The 26,547-nt window shown below is 44.2% G+C and overlaps 1 protein-coding gene and 1 pseudogene across 2 annotated transcripts in view; one reads left to right on the top strand and one right to left on the bottom strand.

The window, feature by feature from the left end:
• The first annotated feature begins 13,721 nt into the window (after window positions 1-13,721).
• NID1 (nidogen 1) overlaps window positions 13,722-26,547 on the top strand; it is a 93,736-nt gene continuing 80,910 nt past the window's right edge. For both annotated transcript variants that reach the window (XM_060126074.1, XM_060126073.1), the window contains exon 1: window positions 13,722-13,988. In XM_060126074.1, coding sequence (XP_059982057.1) covers window positions 13,764-13,988 — 225 coding nt within the window. In that variant the 5' untranslated portion in view covers window positions 13,722-13,763. The remainder of the gene's footprint in view (window positions 13,989-26,547) is intronic.
• LOC132507071 (charged multivesicular body protein 1B2-like) lies at window positions 19,966-20,520 on the bottom strand (annotated as a pseudogene).

The raw sequence follows: 26,547 nt of genomic DNA, 5'->3' as shown, positions 1-26,547 counted from the left end.
AGACTCAGTGCAAGTCTCACACCTGTGAAAGGAGAGGGAGGAAACAGGAGAATGGGTGGGAAGACACTCAGGCTGCAATGTGACTCTTGGCCAAGTCACCTAAAGGAGGTGACTGCATCCCGCAGGAGTGGGGCTGCGTAGTGCCCCGTCGGACTCAGTAAAGCGGGGCCACAGCGTGATGTGTCGGTGGGTGCGGAGGGCCAGCTCTACCTACCTTTAGCCGCTCGCTATTCTTTGATGAGAGGGGGCCCATTCTTGCTGAGGAACTTTCAATTTGCGGTCCCCTGCACCGCAGCACAACCCTGTCCAGACATTCGCCTGGAATGCTCCTTCACCCTGCACACATGTGGCTCACTCTCTCACTTCCTCAGGCCTCGGCTTCAAAGGTATTTCCTTGAAGAGGACTTCCCTGATCACCCTAAATAAAACTACCTCTGACACCCACCCATGTAAATACTTACCCTAATTTTTTTCCTAATTTATTTTTATTCACAGCACTGTTACAACAGTGTCAGGTACATAGTAGGTGCTCAGTAAATGTTAGTTGATGAATAAGTGATCAGTATAGCTTATTAAAAGTGTAACTATAAATGCTAGATAAAATTATTTGGCATCAATGAACCCGTCAAAAAGTATGCCCTGGGCTTCCCTGGTGGCGCAGTGGTTGAGAGTCCGCCTGCCGATGCAGGGGACACGGATTTGTGCCCCGGTATGGGAAGATCCCACACGCTGTGGAGTGGCTGGGCCTGTGAGCCACGGCTGCTGAGCCTGTGCGTCCAGAGCCTGTGCTCCGCAACGGGAGAGGCCACAATAGTGAGAGGCCCGCGTACCGCAAAAAAAAAAAAAAGTATGCCCTGTCCTCAGTACTTGAATGGATACACCTGGCTGACCCCAGTGGGCCTGTGAAACAGGCCCACTGTGCCTTAAGCACTCTGGTTCTTCCAGACTATTATTTTTCAGTCCTCAATGGTGCCCTCTCATACCTCTTTTAGCCCCTTGAAATTCTCTGTTATGTCAAAACGTGCTTTTCAAAACTCACAAATGTAGGTGGCCTCTGATTTTTTTTTAACATCTTTATTGGAGTATAATTGCTTTACAATGGTGTGTTAGTTTCTGCTTTATAACAAAGTGAATCAGTTATACATGTATCTCCATATCTCTTCCCTCTTGCATCTCCCTCCCTCCCACCCTCCCTATCCCACCCTTCTAGCTGGTCACAAAGCACCGAGCTGATCTCCCTGTGCTATGTGACTGCTTCCCACTAACTATCAAATTTACATTTGGTAGTGTATATATGTCCATATATACACTACCACTCTCTCACTTTGTCCCAGCTTACCCTTCCCCCTCCCCGTGTCCTCAAGTCCATTCTCCAGTAGGTCTGAGTCTTTATTCCCGTCTTGCCCCTAGGTTCTTCATGACCTTTTTTTTTTTTAGATTCCATATATATGTGTTAGTATACAGTATTTGTTTCTCTTTTCTGACATACTTCACTCTGTATGACAGACTCTAGGTCCATCCACCTCACTACAAATATCTCAATTTTGTTTCTTTTTATGGCTGAGTAATATTCCATTGTATATATGTGCCACATCTTCTTTATCCATTCATCTATCAATGGACACTTAGGTTGCTTCCATGTCCTGGCTATTGTAAATAGTGCTGCAATAAACACTGTGGTACATGAATCTTTTTGAATTATGGTTTTCTCAGGGTATATGCCCAGTAGTGGGATTGCTGGACCGTGTGGTAGTTCTATTTTTAGTTTTTTAAGGAACTTCCATACTGTTCTCCACAGTGGCTGTATCAATTTACATTCCCACCAACAGTGTAAGAGGGTTCCCTTTTCTCCACACCCTTTCCAGCATTTATTGTTTGTAGATTTGTTGATGATGGCCATTCTGACTGGTGTGAGATGATATCTCATTGTAGTTTTGATTTGCCTTTCTCTAATGATTCATGATGTTGAGCATTCTTTCATGTGTTTGTTGGCAATCTGTATATCTTCTTTGGAGAAATGTCTATTTAGGTCTTCTGCCCATTTTTGGATTGTGTTGTTTGTTTTTTTATTATTGAGCTGCATGAGCTGCTTGTTTATTTTGGAGATTAGTTCTTTGTCAGTTGCTTCATTTGCAAATATTTTCTCCCATTCTGAGGGTTGTCTTTTGTTCTTGTTTATGGTTTCCTTTGCTGTGCAAAAGCTTTGAAGTTTCATTAGGTCCCATTTGTTTCTTTTTGTTTTTATTTCCATTCCTCTAGGAGGTATCAGAAAGGATCAAAAAGGATCTTGCTGTGATTTATGTCATAGAGCGTTCTGCCTATGTTTTCCTCTAAGAGTTTTATAGTGTCTGGCCTTACATTTAGGTCTTTAATCCATTTTGAGTTTATTTTTGTGTATGGTGTTAGGGAGTGTTCTAATTTCATTCTTTCATGTCCAGTTTTCCCAGCACCACTTGTTGAAGAAGCTGTATTTTCTCCATTTGTATATTCTTACCTCCTTTATCAAAGATAAGGTGTCCATATGTGCGTGGGTTTATCTCTGGGCTTTCTATCCTGTTCCATTGATCTATATTTCTGTTTTTGTGCCAGTACCATACTGTCTTGATTACTGTAGCTTTGTAGTATAGTCTGAAGTCCAGGAGTCTGATTCCTCCAGCTCCACTTTTCTTTCTCAAGATTGCTTCGGCTATTTGGGGTCTTTCGTGTTTCCATACAAATTGTGAAATTTTTTGCTCTAGTTCTGTGAAAAATGCCAGTGGTAGCTTGATAGGGATTGCATTGAATCTGTAGGTTGCTCTGGGTAGTATAGTCATTTTCACAGTATTGATTCTTCCGATCCAAGAACATGATATATCTCTCCATCTATTTGTATCATCTTTAATTTCTTTCATCAGTGTCTTATAATTTTCTGCATACAGGTCTTTTGTCTCCTGAGGTAGGTTTATTCCTAGATATTTTATTTTTTTGTTGCAATGGTAAATGGGAGTGTTTTCTTAATTTCACTTTCAGATTTTTCAACATTAGTGTATAGGAATGCCAGAGATTTCTGTGCATTAATTTTGTATCCTGCTACTTTACCAAATTCATTGACTAGCTCTACTAGTTTTCTGGTAGCATCTGTGGGATTCTCTATGTATAGTATCATGTCACCTTCAAACAGTGACAGCTTTACTTCTTCTTTTCCGATTTGAATTCGGTTTATTTCTTTTTCTTCTCTGATTGCTGTGGCTAAAAATTCCAAAACTATGTTGATTAACAGTGGTGAGAGTGGACAACCTTGTCTTGTTCCTGATTTTAGTGGAAATGGTTTCAGTTTCTCACCATTGAGGACGATGTTGGCTGTGGGTTTGTCATATATGGCCTTTATTATGTTGAGGTAAGCTCCCTCTATGCCTACTTTCTGGAGGATTTTATCATAAATGGGTGTTGAATTTTGTCGGAAGCTTTCTCTGCATCTATTGAGATGATCATATGGTTTTTCTCCTTCAATTTGTTAATATGGTGTATCACATTGATTGATTTGCGTATATTGAAGAATCCTTGCATTCCTGGAATAAACCCCACTTGATCATGGTGTATGGTCCTTTTAAAGTGCTGTTGGATTCTGTTTGATAGTACCTTGTTGAGGATTTTTGCATCTATGTTCATCAGTGACATTGGTCTGTAGTTTTCTTTTTTTATGACATCTTTGTCTGGTTTTGGTATCAGGGTGATGGTGGCCTTGTAGAATGAGTTTGGGAGTGTTCCTCCCTGTGCTATATTTTGGAAGAGTTTGAGAAGGATAGGTGTTAGCTCTTCTCTAAATGTTTGATAGAATTTGCCTGTGAAGCCATCTAGTCCTGGGCTTTTGTTTGTTGGAAGATTTTTAGTCACAGTTTCAATTTCAGTGCTTGTGATTGGTCTGCTCATATTTTCTATTTCTTCCTGGTTCAGTCTCAGAATGTTGTGCATTTCTAAGAATTTGTCCATTTCTTCCAGGTTGTCCATTCTGTTGGCATAGAGTTGCTTGTAGTAATCTCTCATGATCCTTTGTATTTCTGCAGTGTCAGTTGTTACTTCTCCTTTTTCATTTCTAATTCTATTGATTTGAGTCTTCTCCCTTTTTTTTTCTTGATGAGTCTGGCTAATGGTTTATCAATTTTGTTTATCTTCTCAAAGAACCAGCTTTTAGTGTTATTGATCTTTGCTATCGTTTCCTTCATTTCTTTTTCATTTATTTCTGATCTGATATTTATGATTTCTTTCCTTCTGCTAACTTTGGGTTTTTCTTGTCCTTCTTTCTCTAATTGCTTTAGGTGTAAGGTTAGGTTGTTTATTTGAGATGTTTCTTGTTTCTTAAAGTAGGATTGTACTGCTATAAACTTCCCTCTTAGAACTGCTTTTGCTGCATCCCATAGGTTTTGGGTCATCCTGTTTTCATTGTCATTTGTTTCTACGTATTTTTTGATTTCTTCAGTGATCTCTTGGTTATTAAGTATTGTATTGTTTAGCCTCCATGTGCTTGTATTTTTTACAGATTTTTTCCTGTAATTGATATCTAGTCTCATAGCACTGTGGTCAGAAAAGATACTTGATACGATTTCAATTTCTTAAATTTACCAAGGCTTGACTTGTGACCCAAGATATGATCTATCCTGGAGAGTGTTCCATGAGCACTGGAGAAGAAAGTGTATTTTGTTGTTTTTGGATGGAATGTCCTATAAATGTCAATTAAGTCCAATTTGTTTAATGTATCATTTAAAGCTTGTGTTTCCTTATTTATTTTCATTTTGGATGATCTGTCCATTGGTGAAAGAGAGGTGTTAAAGTCCCCCTACTATGATTGTGTTACTGTAGATTTCCCCTTTTATGGCTGTTAGCATTTGCCTTATGCATTGAGGTGCTCCTATGCTGGGTGCATAAATATTTACAATTGTTATCTCTTCTTCTTGGATCGATCCCTTCATCATTATGTAGTATCCTTGTTCATCTCTTGTAATAGTCTTTGTTTTAAAGTCTATTTTGTCTGATATGAGAATTGCTACTCCAGCTTTCTTTTGATTTCCATTTGCATGGAATATCTTTTTCCATCCCCTCACTTTCAGTCTGTATGTGTCTCTAGGTCTGAAGTTCGTATCTTGTAGACAGTATATATACAGGTCTTGTTTTTGTACCCATTCAGCCAGTCTATGTCTTTTGGTTGGAGCATTTAATCCATTTACATTTAGGGTAATTATCGATATGTATATTCCTATTACCATTTTCTTAATTGTTTTGGGTTCATTATTGTAGGTCTTTTCCTTCTCTTGTGTTTCCTGCCTAGAGAAGTTCCTTTAGCATTTGTTGTAAAGCTGGTCTGGTGGTGCTGAGTTCTCTTAGCTTTTGCTTGTCTCTAAAGGTTTTAATTTCTCCGTCAAATCTGAATGAGATCCTTGCTGGATAGAGTAATCTTGGTTGTAGTCTTTTCACTTTCATCACTTTAAATATGTCCTGCCGTTCTCTTCTGGCTTGCAGAGTTTCTGCTGAAAGATCAGCTGTTAACCTTATGGGGATTCCCTTGTGTGTTATTTGTTGTTTTTCCCTTGCTGCTTTTAATATGTTTTCTTTGTCTTTAATTTTTGATAGTTTAATTAATATGTGTCTTGGCATGTTTCTGCGATTAATTATTTCCTTACCCATATTAAGGAAGTTTTCAACTATAATCTCTTCAAATGTTCTCTCAGTCCCTTTCTTTTTCTTATTCTTCTGGGAATCCTATAATTCTAATGTTGGTGTGTTTAATATTGTCCCAGAGGTCTCTGAGACTGTCCTCAATTCTTTCCATTCTTTTTTCTTTATTCTGCTCTTCAGTAGTTATTTCCACTATTTTATCTCCCAGGTCACTTATCCGTTCTTCTGCCTCAGTTATTCTGCTATTGATCCCTTCTAGAGAATTTTTAATTTCATTTATTGTGCTGTTCATCATTGTTTGTTTGCTCTTTAGTTCTTCTAAGTCCTTGTTAAATGTTTCTTGTATTTTCTCTATTCTATTTCCAAGATTTTGGATCATCTTTAGTATCATTATTCTGAATTCTTTTTCAGGTAGGCTGCCTATTTCCTCTTCATTTGTTAGGTCTGGTGGGCTTTTATCTTGCTCCTTCATCTGCTGTGTGTTTCTTTGTCTTCTCATTTCGCTTAACTTACTGTGTTTGGGGTCTCCTTTTCACAGGCTGCAGGGTCGTAGTTCCCGCTGTTTTTGGTGTCTGCCCCCAGTGGCTAGGGTTGGTTCAGTGTGTTGTGTAGGCTTCCTGGTGGAGGGGACTAGTGCTTGTGTTCTGGTTGATGAGGCTGGATGTTGTCTTTCTGGTGGGCAGGTCCATGTCTGGTGGTGTGTTTTTGGGTGTCTGTGGCCTTATTATGATTTTAGGCAGCGTCTGTGCTAACAGGTGGGGTTGTGTTCGTGTTTGCTAGTTGTTTGGCATAGGGTGTCCAGCACTATAGCTTGCTGGTCATTGAGTGGAGCTGGGTCTTGGCGTTGAGATGGAGATCTCTGGGAGGTTTTCACCGTTTGATATTACGTGGAGCTGGGAGGTCTCTGGTGGACCAATGTCCTGAACTTGGCTCTCCCATCTCAGAGGCACAGCTGTGATGCCTGGCTGGAACACCAAGAGCCTGTCATCCACACAGCTCAGAATAAAAGGGAGAAAGAAAGAAAGAAAGAAAGAAAGAAAGAAGGAAAGAAAGAAAGAAAGAAAGAAAGAAAGAAAGAAAGAAGGAAGGAAGGAAGGAAGGAAGGAAGGAAGGAAGGAAGGAAGAAAGAAAGAAAAAGATAAAATTTAAAAGTTATTAAAATAAAATACAAGAAATAATTATTTAAAATTTTTTTAAAGTAATTTAAAAAAAAGAAAGAAAGAAGAGAACCACCAAACCAAAAAACAAATCCACCAATGATAACAAGTGCTGAAAAGTATACTAAAACAAACAAAAAAACGGACAGACAGAACCCTCGGACAAATGGTAAAAGCAAAGCTATACAGACAAAATCACACACAGAAGCATACACATACACACTCACAAAAAGAGAAAAAGGGGAAAAAGAAATATATATCGTTGCTCCCAAAGTCCACCTCCTCAGTTTGGGATGATTCGTTGTCTATTCAGGTATTCCAGAGATGCAGGGTACATCAAGTTGACTGTGGAGATTTAATCCGCTGCTCCTGAGGCTGCTTCCCTTTCTCTTCTTTGTTCGTACAGCTCCCGGGGTTCAGCTTTGGATTTGGCCCCGCCTCTGCATGTAGGTCGCCTGAGGGCATGTGTTCTTTGCTCAGACAGGACGGGGTTAAAGGAGCAGCTGCTTAGGGGGCTCTGGCTCACTCAGGCCAGGGGGAGGGAGGGGTACGGAGTGCCGGGTGAGCCTGCGGCGGCAGAGGCCGGCGTGACGTTGCACCAGCCTGAGTGGGCTCTGATTTTAATTGGAAGGAAAACCTCAAGTTCAACAAACAAAATTAAAACCAGTGGGTAAATGGGAATTGGAGGAGTTTTTTGTACCCTCTAAAATAATTCCATGAAGGCAGTTGCCCATTTTGTAGAAAGATAAATTATCCAGAGAAGAAATTACAATGCCCAGGAGGTACCGATTCTAAGCACAGCATCTAAGCACTAAGGAAATGACATGTAGCCCATACCAGAGAACTAGATTGTTCAAAGAACTTCTAGTTCAACGTATTGTTTTTACTTTATTTCCGTAAGCATACTTGATGTCATATGGAAACATGTTACTTTTTTTTTTTTTTTTTAGAAAAATCTGTTCCCCACTCACTTTGTTCAGTGGTTAGCTTGTCTCAGCATCAAACGTAGAACCAGAGGCTGAATGGCAATGACTGCTTAATCCAATGCCAACAAGGACATTTTTCACAAACATACTTTTGTAATTATTTTTCATCTAATTAGCTAACACAAAGTAATGAGTCATCGTGGTCTAACGACCTTCTTGCTGTGACTGAGTACAGTCAGCTACAATCGTCACAATTTATGCTGAATTTAGTTCATTATGCAAACTTCATGTTTATTTTCGTTACAATAAAGTTTACCACATGGAAATGGGACCTTATGAAGATTTATTAACAAAAGAAAATTAAGAACTAATACCTTTACTTGCACTTGACTCAGATTGATATTTAACAATCTTAGGCCATGAGTGTCATCTATCACAAGTCACTACTGTTTTCAATGAAACATACAATATTAAAAATATTTGCTATTCTCTCATAGAATCAGAGAGTAGAATGGTGGTTGCCAGGGGCCGGAAAGTGGAGGAAATGGGGAGACGTTGGTCAAAGGGTACACATTTTCAGTTAAAAGATGAGTAAGTTCTGGGGATGTAACGTACAGCATGGTGACTATCTATAGTCGATACTGTGTTGTAGACCTGAAATTTGCTAAAACAGTTGATTTTAAGTGTTCTCACCACACACACACAAAATGCTAACTATGTGAAATGGCAGGTGTGTTAATTATGATAATTGTGATAGATGTGTTTATTACATGATTATGGTAATTATTTCACAATGTGTATGTATATCAAATCATCACATTGTACAGCTTAAATGTACACAGTTTTGTCAATTATATCTCAATAAAGCTAGAAAAAATCATAAAGGTGATTAACGTATGAAAATCCATTATTGGAATATGAAAATTGTGAACTGCAGCTGAGAAGCCATAAATATAAGCTTTTTGGATTAATCACCTAAGTTTTCTGTAGTACTATCTTGGCATGAACATTTTCTTGGAACATGACATAGTTATAAAAATACTCTCACAAATTATTTTGGAGAGAAAAAAATACAGAAGAAAAATGGTATGAAGTGAAAAATTAGAAAAACAGTGATTGGAAATGGAATTAAATATACACAGATGCTTTACAAACCCTGAAAATGGGAAAGATAATAAGTCTTTATTAATAAAAAGAGTAATAATTCTGGTGCTTAAGGAAACATTACTAATTAATTTCACTTTAGGAAAAAAACAAGTGGAGAAATCTGGCAGACACCACTGTAATCAACTGATCAAAGTTAACTCCAGTGTTAATGTCCTTATTTTGACAACTGTATTGTGGCTATGTAAGACAATGTTCCAGTTTTTAGGAAATATACACTAAAGTATTCAGAGGTAAATAGACATCATGTTTAAAACGTATCCTCAAATAGTCTAGATAAAAAATGTGTGTGTGTATATCTATCTATCTATTTATCTATAGAGAGAGAGAGAAAGGAGACAGAATTAAAGCAACTACGGTAAAACTTTAAGAAGAAATCTGGGTGAAGGGTATATGAGAACTTTTTGTATTTCTCTTGCAACATTTATGTAAGTCTGCAAATTACATAAATCAAAATAAAATATTAAAACAACAACAAAAGGCAGGTTATGCTGGAGGTTTGATGTTAATGAACCAGCAAACGATCCAGATGAAAACAGGATGTAGAAATAGGAGGATTAAACTTTATCCTGAAAACTGTGGTATCTTCCAAACCAAACACATCGATGGACATAATGTGTTTCCCCCGAGTACTTTTTATCCAAATCTCCTTTGAGAATACAATAAGTTGAGCACCAAATCCTGCTTGATTCTCATCCTTTGGTAGGGATGGTCACTTAACTTAGGATATCCTTATAACAGTTTAAAGTTGTTTAAAATAGCAATCACCTTATTTATGAGTTAAGTGAATTCCCCTGGAATTGAAACACTGATACGCTGAACTCTGCATGACATCTGGTAAATAAAGGAATAAATATAGCCATATGTGGTCAGTGGCCAAACCTCACAGGAGAGTGAGGTTATAACTGACGTCTCCTTCAGTGAAATAGACAACTGAGCTATTTTTCCACTCAGTTGCCTGGACATTTGTCTGAAATAAGCCAAATAGAAAAGTTACCTTGGCTTCTTATAGGTATAGCCTGCTTCCTAAATTTTGTCTTCTTGCCTTATCCCATCACAGCAGTCAATGAAAGAGTACATGTCTCAAAAGTAGGGTTTAACTTAAAGAAAAAGAAACAACTGGCATAGTCATTTAATTGTGGGTGCATATTGCTACTGCAAATATCAAATGATTTTTTTTTTTTTTTGCTGCGTCGGATCTTAGTTGTGGCACTTGGGATCTTCGTTGCTGTGTGCTGGCTTCTCTCTAGTTGTGGCGTGCGGGTTTTCTCTTTCCTGGTTGTGGCGCGTGGGCTCTGTAGTTTGCTGCACGCGGGCTCTCTAGTTGAGGCGCGCGGGCTCAGTAGTTGTAGCACGCAGTCTCAGTTGCCCTGTGGCATCTTAGTTTCCCAACCAGGGATCTAACCCGCACCCCCTGCATTGGAAGGTGAAGTCTTAACCACTGGACCTCCAGGGAAGTCCCTCAAATGATTCTTAAAAGTACTATTGAATTCTCAAACTGTTGACTTTTATTAACGTGCATGCAGCATCGTGCTAGGCTCTGTGAACTTTGGAAAAGAAACAGAATAACTGATCCTCGCCCCAAAGAGCTTATATCTGGGGAAAAAAAACCCCGCATAAAACAACTAGAGAAAAACATCTAGGTATTAAATACACTTAGAAAATGATCAGAGCAAAATATGAAATTAAATATTCTATGATGAAGATTATGATTACACACTAAATGTTGAAACTATAAATTCTAAAGGAGTGGCTGGCACCTGGCCCACATTGTCCTAACGGGAGGCACAGCATAGATGTCATGTCCCCTGAGCACCAGGCAACGTGTGGTGAGTGCAGGGCTATAAATAGGAAATGACAGATAGTTTACAGTATATACAAACTAACTTAAGCAAGACTATACTAATGAAATTAGGGAACAGAAGCATACATAAACAGAGCATGAACATTGTGTATAAACAAGGGAGCAAATATGTTTTGTGGATGGAAATTGAGGGAGAAAGCTCTCCTTCTACAGAAAGGCAGGAGGGTGTGGTAGAAAGAGTATCAACTTTGGTTTCAGATACACGGGGGTTCAAATCCTGGCTCTTCCACTGTGTGAAACTGGGCGCGTTAACTTTTGCAGATCTCATTTTCCCTACATCAACTATAAAGCTACTAGCTTGTGCAATTGTTATTAGTATTAAATTCGATGCTCCATAAAGCATCTAGCAGAAGCAGGCATTCAACAAGGAGCATCCGCTGTTGTTCTCTGTGTCTCTGTTAAACATCCCACTGTGTTAATGTTGTGTCTGTCTCTCCCAGTAGGCTATGAGCTGCTTACAAAAGGGATTATGAGTTAATGGTCTTCGTATTTCGAATTCCTACTACAGTATCTGACACAAAGCGGATTCTTATTAATTGTGGAAATGATAAGAGTCATGAAAAACAGACATTTAGATAATAATGATGGCTTAATATTAACTGAGTACTTCCTTTATGCTCCGATTCTGTGCTAGGAACATTTCAGGGATCATCTTCTTTCATTCCCATAACAATTCTTTGTTTGTGGGAATGAACATCCCATGCAAATGAGGAGGATATAGAAACCTGCGCAAGTTCATAGGGCTAGTAAATGGCAGAGCCCAGGCCTCAGCCAGACTGGACTCCAAGCTACCCGCTGAGCGGAGAACAGCTCTTGCTCTGTATTAGCCGAGGAAAATTCCACCGACCAATAGGAGTTTCAGAAGCTGTCTGAGTACTAAAAAGGCAGAGAATTCGGGAGAGGGGGTGAGAGCATTCCAGGGACAGGCAGCGGCTTCAGAGCCAGCTCTGATGTGAGACAGAAGGTGGGGTGGGGGTTTGGAAGGGGGTGAGTCTGAGGGACGGGCCGGATGGGGCTGGCTGAGCACACACTGGGAAAACTGGGGCCTGTGCAGGTGAGCACAGAGGATGAAAGAAGAGCCTCTGTATGGAGTTCTCTCCGTTGGAAGGGGCAGAGCTGGGGCCCAGAAGCCCAGAGACGGGCGGTGCAGCAGCTGAGGCTACGGATGGCATGGGGTAGAGTAGGAAGTCCTTCTGGGGCAGGACGGAGGCTTCAGGCTCCGGGCGCTGCAATTCTGGGAGGGAACTGAAAGAAGAGTCACTGGATCTGGCAGCAGATTGCAGGCAGGCAGCGTTAGTTGCTCTTTAACATCAAGAGAAACAAGTGTAGCAATAATGACTCCACTTGGTGTAGTGGTGAAGGGGGAACCAGACCACCCTGGGTCCTGGGCGCGCTTGCAGCTGTGCGACCTTAGCAGTGATTTAAACCTCTCTGGGTCCCTGTCTCTCTTCTGTAAAGTGGGGATGGTTTCTGTCTCCTAGGGGTATTATGATTGCAAAACGATGGTGTATTTCGTTGGCTTTTTCTTCATATTTTCTACTGGACTCATGCTCCTTAAACATTATACAGAACTTGCTGTTTATTGGGAGAATTCTCCCAAACTGGGTCCCAGGTCCTTAATTTTAGTGGGCAACAGGCAATGGGGGATACCCTGTTGACCCCTCCAGGTTAACAGGTCTGACATCAAACACATACCCAACTCCCAACTTCCCAGCTCCCATTCCCTGATTTCAAAAGGCAACACATGTTTTGCAATCCTCCAGGCTCAAAACCTTCCACCCAATTTAAACTCTTCTCCTCTCACCCCATCCCCCATATCAAATTTATAATCAGGTCTTATTCCTTCTTTCACTGTAATGCCTTTTAGATTCATTTCTTCTCGGTTTCCACTTTTCTTTCCTCATTCTTATTTTTTTTTTCCTTTCAGCGATCCTCTGATGACCTCTGTGTCTCTTCTTTCAACCCAGTGCCAAATTAATGACCAACGGATTATTTCGGATACCACTTATGTCGCTTATCTCCCTTTGTCAAGAACTCTCAATAGTTCTCCTGTGAGGGTTAGAGCGAGTTCAAATTCCTAGGTTTAGTATTAAACTTACTTCGAACTGGAATTCGGGAATTCCTTTCCCGAATTCTCCACCGGGGAATGGCACCTTGAATCCACCCACAGCTCAGCCCTCCAGCTTCTAGAAAGTTCCTCCTGCAGCCCCCTGGTGAAATTCTATGCCTTCCGGAAGACCTGGTTTGATTTCCATATACCCAAAGATGCTATCCTTGACCAGCTATTCCATTCCCGATGTCCTTTATCACTTGGGCGCTCCACCCCGCCTAACACTGTTGTACACTCATGACTTTGGGGGTTGGACCCGACTTCTGGCCGAAGTTCCCATTACCAAGCATAGGCTCCCACACTCAATAAAGCTGAAAAAATGGAGGGATGAGTAAATGGCCATGCTCCTGGCCCGATCCCTTCTTGCTGATCCTCAGCACCTACTCCTTCCTCTTCCTACCAGTCTGACCATGTCCGACCTCCGGACGCCACCAAGCAGCGTTGGGGTGGACTGTGTCCCTGAATCCAGGGCATTTCCGCGTCGCCCGATCTCCACGACTTAGCCCTGGGCCGAGGATAATGGTGCAGAGCCCGGCCCTCTGCTCTTACTCCCGGAGGGGCCGTTCGGTGGGAACTGGGCTGGTTTCGGGAATAGCGGCCACCAGCGCCCATCACCCCGCGGGGAAGGAGGGCTACCCGGGCAAAACGGCTAGGGGATTAGGTGTCGCCCCTCGCCCTCCCCCTCGCGGCCATTGGGCAGCCTCCGCGGCGCGCCCTGTGGACGGGGCGGGGCCCTCCCCATCTTCCCTCGGTTCCCTCCCCTGTTTCCCGGGGTGGGAACCTCGGGAGGCGGGATACGCGGAGGGGCTGCCGAGGGGCGTCCGGTTACATCTCCGCCTTCCTCAGCCTCCGGCCGCAGAGCCCCTCGGTTTGCGGGACGGCAGTCCGGGAACATGTTGGCCGCGGTACGCCGGAGCGGAGCTGCGTGGACGCGGGCGCTGCTGCTGCAGCTGCTGCTGGCGGGGCCCGGGGGCTGCCTGAGCCGCCAGGAGCTCTTTCCCTTCGGCCCCGGGCAGGGGGACCTGGAGCTGGAGGCCGGGGACGACCGCGTCTCCCCAGCCCTGGAGCTGAGCACTGCGCTCCGCTTCTTCGACAAATCCGACCTCAACTCGGTCTACGTGAGTGCGACCCCGGGCGGGAGATGGGGGCAGTTGTCTGGGAGGGCGCGGGGGGCTGACGCGGCGTCGGAAGGAAGGCCCGGGCGGGCCGGGGGCGCCCGCGGAGCCGGACGGACGTGAGCGTCGTGGGCGGGGACCCAGACCCGCAGGCCGCCGGGGCGCGGGGTGCGGCGCTCGGTCTCCAAGCCCAAGGGGGCTCCCGCCTCCGCCCGGCCCGCCGACACCTCCCCGCCGCCTGGTCACTGTCGTCCGAGGTGCACTCGGGTCTGGGGAGCTCGTCCCGTCTGCGCCGCTCTGCGCGCGCACTGCCCGACTCAGGGACACCGCGACCCCGCGACCCCGGACCCCGGGACCCGGGCGGCGTTTCCACCCCGGCGGCTGTGGACCGCATCACCTCCGAGAAGTCGGTCCGCGTCTCGCCATTGTCCCCTGCCTTTTGGGGACAGGACCCGGTGCGGTTGGGACCAGGCGCGGGCGCGGGGCAAAGGCCAGAGCTGGGTTGCAGCCGGCGCGCGGGCCCTGCGACTGCCGTGGGTGCCGGGGCAGGAAAAGACCGCCAAACCGGGCTCTCCGCCCCGGGAATGTAGCCGACAGCCCCTGCATTTGTGTGTGTGGACTCCGGATATGCCTTGGCAATGATTCTGCTCTCAGTCCAGAGTTAAGGGCTGGGAAAGGGCGCCCCGGTGATCCAATTTCCTGTAGCCGAGCACTGTCACCATGGGGGGCGGGGGGAGGGCGGCCAGATGGGGAGCGGGACAGGGACCTTTCGCTCTCTGGATCCTTCTCTGAACTGGCCGGGCTCGGGGACGCTGTCAACTTGGTAAAGTCCTTTCGTGCCGCCGCCTGCCGCCGCCGCGCACCATGTGGATTTCATATAAAGCTGTGTGCATTCCAGAAGTGGAGGGAACAACGCCATCAGCGGCTGGAGCTTGTCCTGCCGGTGAAATGGCTGTGCTCGTCTTCTGGCCGGGGCAGATCTCGCCCGGGACAGCACCCACGTGGAGCTTGTCGGCTTTGCCCAAAAAGAATGAGTCCTCGAAGTCTCCACCGACAGAGGGTGTCCCCTTGTTGGTTGACTGCCCTGACCTCCTTGCACAGTCTGCTGTAGCCTGTAAAACCCTGTCTTAGGTTTTTAAATGCATAAGATGAAATCCACAGGATTGCCAAGGAGATCAATTCTGTTGAAAAATGAGTTAAAATATTTTTTAAAAATTGTATTAAGTAATATATGCGGTTTTTTTCTTCTTAACCGTATTAAATAGCAAGGTGTAGCAGTGGATCCAGTGTACGATCAGCTAATGCCGGAACTTTCAAGGTCATGGGGACTGTAAACAATATTCAGAGACACCTACTGTGACTATAATAGGAGAATATCTGTGACTTCTGTTAGTGGCAAGGTCATTAAGTGCTAATACTACTGTGTTTTGTTGCCTACATTTATAGTGGAAGGAAATGCTAAATACCAGTTACGGGTTACTGAAAATTAAAATGAAATTTCTTTTTCTCTCTAGGTTAACAGACCCACTGAATTCTATTCATGAACCCCTATGTTAAATTAGGGCCCTCCGCCCTTCTTTACTTGTGGCATCAGACTAACCACATTACGTTCTAAAGACCTAGAAAATCGATTGCTACAAAGTGATTCCTGTCAGTCCACACCTTCTGAGCCAATTTGGGTTTTTAATGTGCATTTCAGTGAGAAAGACTCCCAGAGCTCTCTTTGCATCTTATTTCTGTGCTTCAGGTTGGGTTCCCAGGAAGGACTCTGAGATGGAGATTAGCAGGTAGGTTATTTCATTAGGGCGAGCTTCGCAGATCCACAATTGTAGAAGGGAGGGCAGTGAAGAAAGATTGAGCGGAGTAGTGGAGCTGCAGTGCAGGCCAGCAAGGGCATCCAGCCAGTCCCCTGGGAGCTCTGGGGGTGGGATGGCCTTTCAGAGCTCTCTCAAGTCTCCTGAGAGGGATGGACCTCCATGTCCTTACAGTGATCAGTGATTCCATAAGGGCTGCCCTGGACCCAGGCAGTTTTTTCCACGGAGGCGGTTATCGAAGAGGAGGGCTGAGGACTGCATTCCCAGGAGCTGAATGAGGATCTGGTGCCGCATCACAGCACCCACCACTATTTGTAGTTTTGTAGATGCTGTTTTGAGCTGATGGAAACCCTCACATGGCCCTGAGTGAAAGGGTGAATTGACAGGAAGTGTGAGCATGAACTAGATGGTCTGTACTGTTCTGGGCATTAGATTAAGAAAATGAAAGGAAACCCACTGAGAAGGAAAGTGATTATTGGATGAGTATATCTACATGTGTCAGGAACTTGCTAGTTTTACATTATTTAATCCTCAAAACAGCGTGCCCCCTTTTTTTCAGATGAAGAAATAATAATAATTAGTAATTACCCAAGGCCATCGCGTCAGTTAAAAATACCCAAACTAGGGCTTCCCTGGTGGCGCAGTGGTTGAGAGTCCTCCTGCCGATGCAGGGGACACGGGTTCGTGCCCCGGTACGGGAGGATCCCACATGCCACGGAGCGGCTGGGCCCGTGAGCCATGGCCGCTGAGCCTGCGCGTCCGGAGCCTGTGCTCCGCAAAGGGAGAGGCCACAACAGTGAGAGGCCCGCGTACCGCAAAAAAAACCCCCCAAAAACCCAAAAAAACCCAAACTAGGATTTCAGCCCAAATCTGTGTCTGACTCATAATGCTTTCAAGCATCAGACCTAAAACATGTGATGGACCCAAGGGAGTGCTGTGAGTTAGAGTAGTGAGGAAAGATTTTACAGAGGAGGTTACATTTAAGACTTGAAAGACAGGTCCATTTTCAGTAGGCGGAGGGGGAAATGGAGAGGCCATTCATGGTGGGAGGTACTGCAGGGGTAAATGCATGAGGATGGGAACAAGCTTGGCATATGCTGGGAAAGTGAGGAATATGACCCCACTGGAGCAGAGTGTTTTTGTGGGCATAGGAGGGTTCAGTCTGGGATAGGCAGTGGGGTCAGGGGATAAATGTATCAGTTAGCTCTTGCTGTGTAACAAACAGCCACAAAAACGTCAGCGGCATATAACTATAAGCACTTGTTGCTCATGTATCTGAAATCTGCAGGTGGTGGGCTGATTTAAGGTGGCTTCAGCAGGAGCAACTGGGATGATCTGGTTCTGCTCTGGGAGGTGGTGGGGGAGGGAGGTGTCTCAACCTCCACAGCTGTTTTGCCTAATATGGTCATTAGCCATGTATAGCTATTTTAAATTAATTAAAATGAAATAATATTAAAATTTCAGCTTTTGAGTCACACTAGCCACATTTCAAATGTTCAACACCCTCACTAGTGGCTAGTGGCCACTAGATCGGACAATGCTGCTGTTGAATGTATCCATCACCACTAAAAATTCTATTGGATGGTGCTGCTTCAGGGGGCCAGCTTAAGCATGTCCTCTTTCATGGAGATGTCAGAATCATAAAAGAGTAAGTGGAAATGCAAAGCCTTCCCTTGGGTCATGCCTCCTAACATCTCAGGGACTAAAGCAAGTCTCATGGCTGAGCCCAGAGTCAATGGGTGAGGCAGGTCATCACCCTCCCCCCCCTCCCCCCGCCGTGGTGATAACAGGCATGGATACAGGGAGAGCTGAAGATGTGGAGCCAAACGATGCAATACACTACATGGAGGGTCATGAAAGACGGCTCCTGGAAGGTTAGTGGTTGCTGGGTTATACTGTCTGTAGCTGGTCACAAGGCATGCCCGTCTTTAGTAAGATAAGTCTGGCAGTGGTTTGCAAGACAGCATGAACAAATGGACAAGAAGAGTTTGGGAGCAGGAAAACCAGTCCCATAAGTTACTGATTTATCAGATATGCAGGAATTAGAGCGTACAGGAATGGGGCAAGGAGAGGAGCCGGTGAACCTGAGTTGATCTAAGATGCATCGGCAAGATTTCTGACCAGTCACACGTGGAACGCGGAGGAGAAGGCAGGGAGGGAGAGGTTCTTGGTCTTGAGGTGTGAGTGAATGATGAGATGGTTGGCAGAGCTGACTCGAGTGCAAAGGCATTAGTCCAGGTTTGACTTGGTGTTAGAGACCAAGAAGGGGACCAGAACATGGAGATGCCCTGGAGCTTGTAGACCTTCAAAAGAGCAGTTAGGTTGGAAGGTGAATGGAAGCCTTGACACTGGTTTACGAGGGGAAGTAGGAAAGCAGGGAACAAGCTGAGAGCTGGGTTTGGAGCCCTTGGAAAGGGTACGATTAGTGATGACCCAACTCATCAGTTCTAACAGTGCGGTCTGGGGACTCCTGGGCGTCCTGGAGACTTTTTCAAGAAATTCACAAGGTCAAAACTCTTTTCCTGGTAATAAGAAAACGTTGTTTGCTTTTTATACTCCCGTGCTCTCATGTATATATAGTGGAGCTCACTAGAGGCTACAGGATGTGTGATATCTACATGTGTTGTGATATTTTTCACAACAGATTGAATGTAGAAGGTAGGAGAATCCAGCCATCTTCCATTAAGCCAGACATCAAATTGATTTGCCCAAATGTACAACAACAACACTTATCTCCCTAGGTACTTTTGGGTTTTATTTTCTTTAAAATTATGTTAACATGGAATGAGTTCATTATTATTTAAGTATTATAAATATTTAAATTTTTCTCAGTTTTAATTTCTGGTATGATAAGTATTGATCAATATAACCTATATAAACATGAGATTCCGGGAGTTCTTTAATAATTTTTAAGAATATAAAGGGGTCCTGAGACCAAAATGTTCAAGAGCTGCTGATTTGATGGTATCTAGACATCGTATGCCTCTGCCTTAATTTGAGAGCTGTTCCAAGGCAGAGGGTATTGCTGGGGAATATTCCATGGTGGAGCGAGGGGCCATCTTGGTTTCCTAACTTGATCCTGTGGGCCATTGCGTGACAAGATCTGATTCTCCACGTGGAGTAATCTCTTTATTTTTAAATCAGCACAGTCCCAGTGATGAAACCAGTCGTTCTTTGGACCCCATCCTGAGTAACGAGAGGGGAGTGGGCCAGTGTTTAAATCTAGTACGTGATTTGATTACATATGATGTTATTCATGTCTTGATTCATACACATGGAGAAATGAATTAGTTATTGTTCAATAAGTTCAGTTTGGGAAATAAAATTCTTTATGGCTATGAAAAAGTAATAAAAGAATATCCTTGGAAGCAAAAAGATTGTATACTGCTCTCCTGATGCATCTCCTCATCTCCCTTCCTCATGACTGTCTGTCTGTCTGTCTCTCTGTCTCACACACACACCCCCCACATACATCTTCCACAAACTGATTTTCATTATACCACTTACATATAGGAATCTTTCCTTAAGTAAGATAAATTTAACTCTTAAGATCTTCTATCGTTCTTCCTATTTTTACCCTACCTTCTCTGCCAATACAGGCCACTGACTTTCTTCAAAACTTGCTTCAGGGACTTCCCTGGTGGTCCAGTGGTTAAGGCTCCACATTTCCATTGCAGGGGGTATGGGTTCAATCCCTGATGGGGAAGGCGCGGCAAAAAAAAAAAAAAAAAAGAAAGAAAATTTTGCTTTATTCCACCAACCTTACCAAGGAATTCTTTTTTAAAAAATTATTTATTTATTAAGGCCGCACTGCGTGGCACGTGGGATCTTATTTCCCTGACCAGGGATCGAACCTGCACCCCCTGCATTGGAAGGCGAAGTCTTAACCACTAGACCGCCAGGGAAGTCCCTCGTGCTCGATTTTTTTTTTTTTTTTGCGGTACGCGGGCCTCTCACTGTTGTGGCCTCTCCCGTTGCGGAGCACAGGCTCCGGATGCGCAGGCTCAGCGGCCATGGCTCACGGGCCCAGCCGCTCTGCCGCATGTGGGATCTTCCCGGACCGGGGCACGAACCCGAGTCCCCTGCATCGGCAGGAGGACTCTCAACCACTGCGCCACCAGGGAAGCCCTGTAACTTACTCTTGATCATGCAGACAAGCAAGTCTCTTAGAGTTCATCCTGTTCCATTGAAGCAACACTTGTGCCTATAGAACCTACTGACCCTGTGGTAGTTGCATTTGACATCAAGGCCAGTTTCATCTGCCATTTCTTGAAGCAACATATCCACTTGGTTTTGTGGTATATTGTTAGGGTTGTGGAGTGACTCATCGTGTCCTCCCTTTGTTGTGTTTGAACCTTCAGCATTTCCAGTTGGTGTTTACACGTGTCCATCGGGACAAACATCTTTTCATGGAGGTTCATACCCCTGCATGTAGCATTTGCAGAGCCAACCAACGGCTGTGAACTTGGTCACCTTGCCCGTAGTCTGAACTCCTGCTGCCACAGCAGGAGCCCCAGCGCTCACACTCCAGAAATTGCTTGTTTCCTCTGGTGGATTGCATTTTCAGTGTGTATTCTTGCCACTTCTGGATTGCTCTTCTAAATGGCCTTTTTAATCTTGGCCTTTCCAGACTTTTCTTCTCTCTCATATTTCTTGGCATTGTTATTAAGTTCTCTGTCAGCAAACTACAAGTTAAATAGGTGTTTCTCCATATTCGACATGGTCCCGTGACTTTTTTGGGGAGGCGCAGGTTTGATGGGAGGGTACATGCAGCCCCGTCCTAGTCTTGACCTGCAGGCCGGCCTGGCTCCCTGAGATTGTGTCGTATTCCTCTTGACATCACTCGTGGACCTGCCACACTTACTGGCACATAGGAAGTTTATCGTTAAGTCCGGGGCCACCACCCATGGTTATGCAGGTGGTTTGCAGCACAAGGCTCTGACTGAGGGGCCAAACCGGCTAAAGTCCAGCCCTCAGGCCACTCACCAAGCCCTGAACCTCAGCATGGGCCTGGGGCCGTTCAGAGGAAGGGGTACTTGCTTCTAATTTGCCCAAAGGCGTCCTGTGGTCTAACAGTGGCCCTGGCTGAGTCGCAGAATACTTGATAGAGTATTAATTTCTAATGGGGGCTAAAGTGAAATTGATGAATCAGGTTGATTAACCAACTTATAATTGAGGTCCAGTCACTTCATATCTCACCCTCTTATTATTCCAGACCTCTCTTATTATAAAACAAAGAGGTTTGATAAGATTATCTCTAAGGTTCGTTTTATCGTGGATCTTTGGTATTCTCTGATCAAGTGACCAGGTGTTGAATATATACCTTTACTATGTACAGGACACTGGTTATTATTTCTCATATAATGCAGTGCAATGTTGAGGTACATCATCTAGTCATTCAACAAATATTTAATTTGTTGCCTAACATGCCAGGACCAGTGCTAGGCTTTGGAGATAGAGATTGAAACCAGAGCAGTGTTGTTTCTGTTCTTTACAGTCTAGTGAGGAAGACAGACATTAAACTAGTAACGACACTGTGATAAGTGCTATGAGGAAGAAGATCATATATTGTGGTGAAACTGAGCTAGACCTTCTCCACCTGGAACTAAAGCATGGGTAGGGGGTTAGCCATGTGAAAAGGGGAAGGGGCAGAATGGTGCCTCGTTACTGAGTGTGAGACCAGGAGCTTGTAGAGAGGAGGAGCTTGGCATGTCTTCAGGACAGAATGAAAGCCAGTGTGAGTGAGGGCGGTGGTGCAAGAACTGGGGGAGCTAAGTCAGACCCGGACACTGCAGCTCAGAGCCCTCCAGGTGTTTCTTTCCCTTTGCACTTGATGACATCCAGCTTCTCACCACGTGTGGTGATGGTACAGTCACGCTGGCTCTCCACCGTCATCCCTTATTACCCTGGCTGTCCTCACGTGCTGGGCTCCAGCCTCACTAGCCACTTTCGATTCCTCGGCCACAGCCAGCTTGTCCCACCCAGGTGTAGACACTCCTCTCCCCTCTGCACCGTCCCGTCACGCAGGTCTCTGCTCACATGCAGACGCCCGTGCGTGTTGTTTTGTTGCATTCTGTCTTATTTCATCCCAGCATGTATAGCCACCTAAAACTAGTTTATTTGTTTACTTGTGTGTTGCTCAGCTTTCCCGTTAGAGTCTGAACCCTTTGAGGCAGCGTCTGACCTGCCTTATTCATCGCTGTCTCCCAGGTACACACCAGGAGTAGGGTCCAGGGCACATAATGGGTGCTCTGTTATGATCTGTTGAATGAATGAAGGTATGAATGAACGCTAGGTATTCCTTACTTTATTCTATGAAGCAGTGGGATGCCATTAGAGATTCAAGCTAGATGAGTGACATGATTTTTTTAAAATTTTTATTTTATACTGTAGTATAGTTGATTTACAATGTTGCGTTAGTTTCAGGTGTACAGCAAAGTGATTCAGTTATATATATACATGTATCTATTCTTTTTCAAATTCTTTTCCCATTTTAGGTTGTTACAGAATATTGAGTAGAGTTCCCTGAGCTATACAATAGGTCCTTGTCGGTTATCTGTTCTAAATACAGTAGTGTGTATATGTCAATCCCAAACTCCTGATTTATCCCCCCCCCACATGATTTATTTGTAAAAGATTTCCATTTCCTCAACAAATAAATGGCATGGGAGAAAAAGGAGGGAGAACTGCATAGATTAAAAGAGGCTTAAGAGACAAGCTAACCAAATGTAAGGTAAGGACTTTGTTGGATCCTGATGGAAACATGGAAACAAACTGGCCGTAAAACACATCTTGGAGGCAAACTGCTTTTCTAGGAGAGATACATATGGAAATATGGACAGGTGAAATAATTTGATGCCTGGGATTTCATTTAAAATACTTCAAAAAAGAAAAAATAAATATGCACATGTGTGGAAGGAATAGATAAAGCAAGAACTAGAGTGTGTGGATAATTTTGGTTATTGTTCTGTGTGTGTTTGGAAATTCTCCCTTAAAAGTAGTCTAATTAGGGCTTCCCTGGTGGTGCAGTGGTTGAGAGTCCGCCTGCCGATGCGGGGGACACGGGTTCGTGCCCCGTTCCGGGAAGATCCCACATGCCGCGGAGCGGCTGGGCCCGTGAGCCATGGCCGCTGAACCTGCGCGTCCGGAGCCTGTGCTCCGCAACGGGAGAGGCCACAACAGTGAGAGGCCCGAGTACCGCAAAAAAAAAAAAAAAAAAGTAGTCTAATTATAAAAGTTTTTAAAAAATGATGCTGCCTGTGGGTAAAGGGCTTTTAGGGGAGGTGTGGAGGAGGAAGAGTGACTTCCACAGCTAAAGACCTGTTGCCAGGGTCCAGGGGAGGGTGGCGGTGGTGTGTGGACACGGGTTGTGGGTTCTAGAGCTATTTGCAGGTGAGTGCAATGAGGCTTGCTCATGTGTTATCTCATCTGAGACACGCAGCAGCCCTGTGAGGTCGCTCAGGCAGGTGATAGGATGAGCCCCCTATTATAGAGAAGAACACTGACACATGCAGCTAAGGGCCTTGTCAAAATACACTCAGCTCGGGTCGAGGTAGACCGTGAACTCAGATCTTCCCACCCCTAGTTCTGCGGTCTTTATACTGTGCCACCTTGGATACCGACTTCTTCCCCTCCTTCATTCATTTATTCATTTGACAGTCTCTCATCAGCACTGTAATGTACAGACTTAGGGGCCAGGTGTGTGAGGCTACACTCCCCATTGCATTGCTTGTGAAAAAAGTTGGTTCTTATCCCTTAAGGAGCAGGTTTCTTAAGTGCTTTGTCCTCAGGTAGATTTTTTTCTTAAATATTTTTTTTTTTTTGGCCGTGCTGCATGTGGGATCTTAATTCCTCAACCAGGGATCGCACCCGTGCCCCCTGCAGTGGAAGTGCGGAGTCTTAACCACTGGACAACCAGGGAAGTCCCTTTAATTTTTAATTAGAAATGTTTTCACACACACACACAAAAGGGGAAAAATTAGTATCATGAAGACCCATAGACACATTACATAAAGGTAACTGTTGTTAGCATTTTCCCTATTTGTTTAATTTCTCTTTACTCATGTATCCAAAGTAACAATAAATTACAGTCATCATGACATTTCATCACCAAATATTTTACTATGCATTCCTAAGACAGTAACAGCATTTCCCTACCTAACCAGCATACTATGATCAAACTAAACAAAATCAGTAATAATTTCCTGTTACCAGTTTATGCCCAGTACATGTCAAATCTCTCCAATATCCCCAAAGCTGTCCTTTGTAGCTAGACTCATTCAGACTGGGGCCCAAAGGATGACAAGCATTACATTTGGCTCTTTAGTCTCTTTTAATTTTTTATTTTATTTATTTATTTGGTTGCACTGGGCCTCCTTAGTTGCGGCTTGTCGGCTCCTTAGTTGTAGCATGTGGGCTCCTTAGTTGCAGCACGCCAACTCTTAGTTGCGCCATGCATGTGGGATCTAGTTTCCCGACCAGGGATCGAACCCAGGCCCCCTGCATTGGGAGCACGGAGTCTTATCCACTGCACCACCAGGGAAGTCGCTAGTCTCTTTTAATTTTGACCAATACGCTCCCCCTTTTTATTTCTCACTTTATTTAAGAGTCACAGCTTAATGTCCTGTAGAAGGTCCCACCTTCTGCATTTGACTGTTTCTTTGTAATGTAGTCTAGCCTGTTATTCCATCTCTGTATTTTCTGAAAACTGGTAATTTTGAAAATATTCAGGTTAAACATTGTTTTCTTTAGAAAACACGTAGAATTTTATTTTTAAATTAATTTGGGGAATAGTAAGACAATGCAAATGGTTAACAAAACTTGTAAAAACAGTGTTAAGGGAAGTTTCCTTCCTACCCTGGCCTCCAGGCCCATCGTTCTCTCCCCAGAGACAATCACTATTCATGAATTTTTTATCTCTTTGCAGAGAGAGTCTCAAATGTACAAACACATGTATGTACACATTCCCCCTTGTTTTCTACACCTCCTTGATTTTCTAAATAACAGTGTTATGAGATATAATTTACCTACCCTAAAATTCACCGCTTTAAAGTGTACAGTTCAGTGTTTTTTGTATACCCAGGGACTTGTGCAACCATCACCACTGTCTAACTCCAGAATATTTTGCTCACCCCCCAAACAAACCCAGTATCCTTCAGCAGTCATTCATTCCCCATCTCCCCCACCTCCCCGCTGCCCCGGTCCCTGGGAACCACTAATCTACTGTCTGTCTCTATGGACTTGTCTGCTCTGGACGTTTCGCGTAAATAGAATCATACAACATGTGACCTTTGGTGACTGGCTTCTTCCACTGAGCATAACATTTTCAAGCCTCCTCCACTTTGCAGTACTTAGCAGTGCCTAGTTCTTCTATGACTGAATAATATTCCATGGTTTTATTTTTCCTTCCATAAGTTCATGGATATTCAGGTTGTTTCTCCTTTCTGGCTATTATGAATAATGCTGCTATGAATGTCCGTGTCCCAGTTTTCGTGTGGACGCCAGCTTTCAGGTCTCTTGGGTATATACCTAGGAGTGGAATTGCTAGGTCATACGGTAACTCTATGTTTAACGTTTTGAGGAACTAATAATATCAGGAGGCAAGTGATGTCTGGTTGTTGCTCTGCTAGCTGCTCGTGTTAAGGTGATGACAGCTAGATCATGTCTGTCGTGTTACGTTTTTCCCCTTGTAAGCAGAGAGCAAGCTATGGGGTGATACTTTGGCCTTATGTAACTGTCCCTTTGCCCACCAACCTTTCACTTAATGTCTGTAGCAACCATTGACGATCTTTGCCTGAATCAATTATTAAATTAACGGTTGCCAAATTGTGTCTTATTTTGTCTTGTTGTTTACTTGTTGGTTTCTAGCATTCTTTCTACATTTATTAGCTGGCATACTCCTGTAAAGAAGAGCTTTACCTCATCAACTGGGGCTTTTGGGTTACACTGACATGGTTTGTTCTGGAAAGGCAGATAAGTGCTTAATTCTTTCCCTATAATTTCTGATGTTCCAATTAAGGGACTGGTGTTGAAATTAAGGGATTGGTATAATCCAAATTCAGGGAGTCCTGGTGCCCTAGTCAGCCCAGGTGAACTTCTGATATCTCTATCCAAGGTGTTAAGGAGGGGCACACTTCTCCCCAGAGACTGAGGGTTTGGACAAGGCCCTTCTCTTGCCTTTCCTGATCACCTCCTGTTCTGGAATGCTGAAGGACACTTCTACCTCTTTTTTTTTTTTTTTTTGCGGTACGCGGGCCTCTCACTGTTGTGGCCTCTCCCTCCCGTTGCGGAGCACAGGCTCCGGATGCGCAGGCCCAGCGGCCATGGCTCACGGGCCCAGCCGCTCCGCGGCATGTGGGATCCTCCCGGACCGGGGCACGAACCCGTGTCCCCTGCATTGGCAGGCGGACTCTCAACCACTGCGCCACCAGGGAAGCCCACTCCCAACCATTTTTAAATGTTGGCGGATAATCTCAGGTAGAAATTTCCTGCAGAAGAGATGGGTAACTTATCCTGAGTCTCTCATTAGACATTAACTGGATTAAGTTTAAAACACTGACTCATCTTTTAACTATTACTACCAGGTTGCCCCTTGTTTTTATCTGCTAATCCTTTTGCTTCTATTTCTAATTCAAGCCAGAGTCATTTCTCTGGTTCTGTGGAGTTAATAGAAAATATTTGCAATTTAGACTCAAGAGTTTCGTTCTCGCACTTCTGGTGTATGATCTTAGGCAAGTCCTATAAACGGA

This window comes from Lagenorhynchus albirostris, chromosome 16 (assembly GCF_949774975.1).
Source record: "Lagenorhynchus albirostris chromosome 16, mLagAlb1.1, whole genome shotgun sequence".
NCBI classification, from domain to species: domain Eukaryota; kingdom Metazoa; phylum Chordata; class Mammalia; order Artiodactyla; family Delphinidae; genus Lagenorhynchus; species Lagenorhynchus albirostris.
Note: the sequence above shows the minus strand (reverse complement) of the source record. Positions and strands in the feature narration are given on the sequence as shown.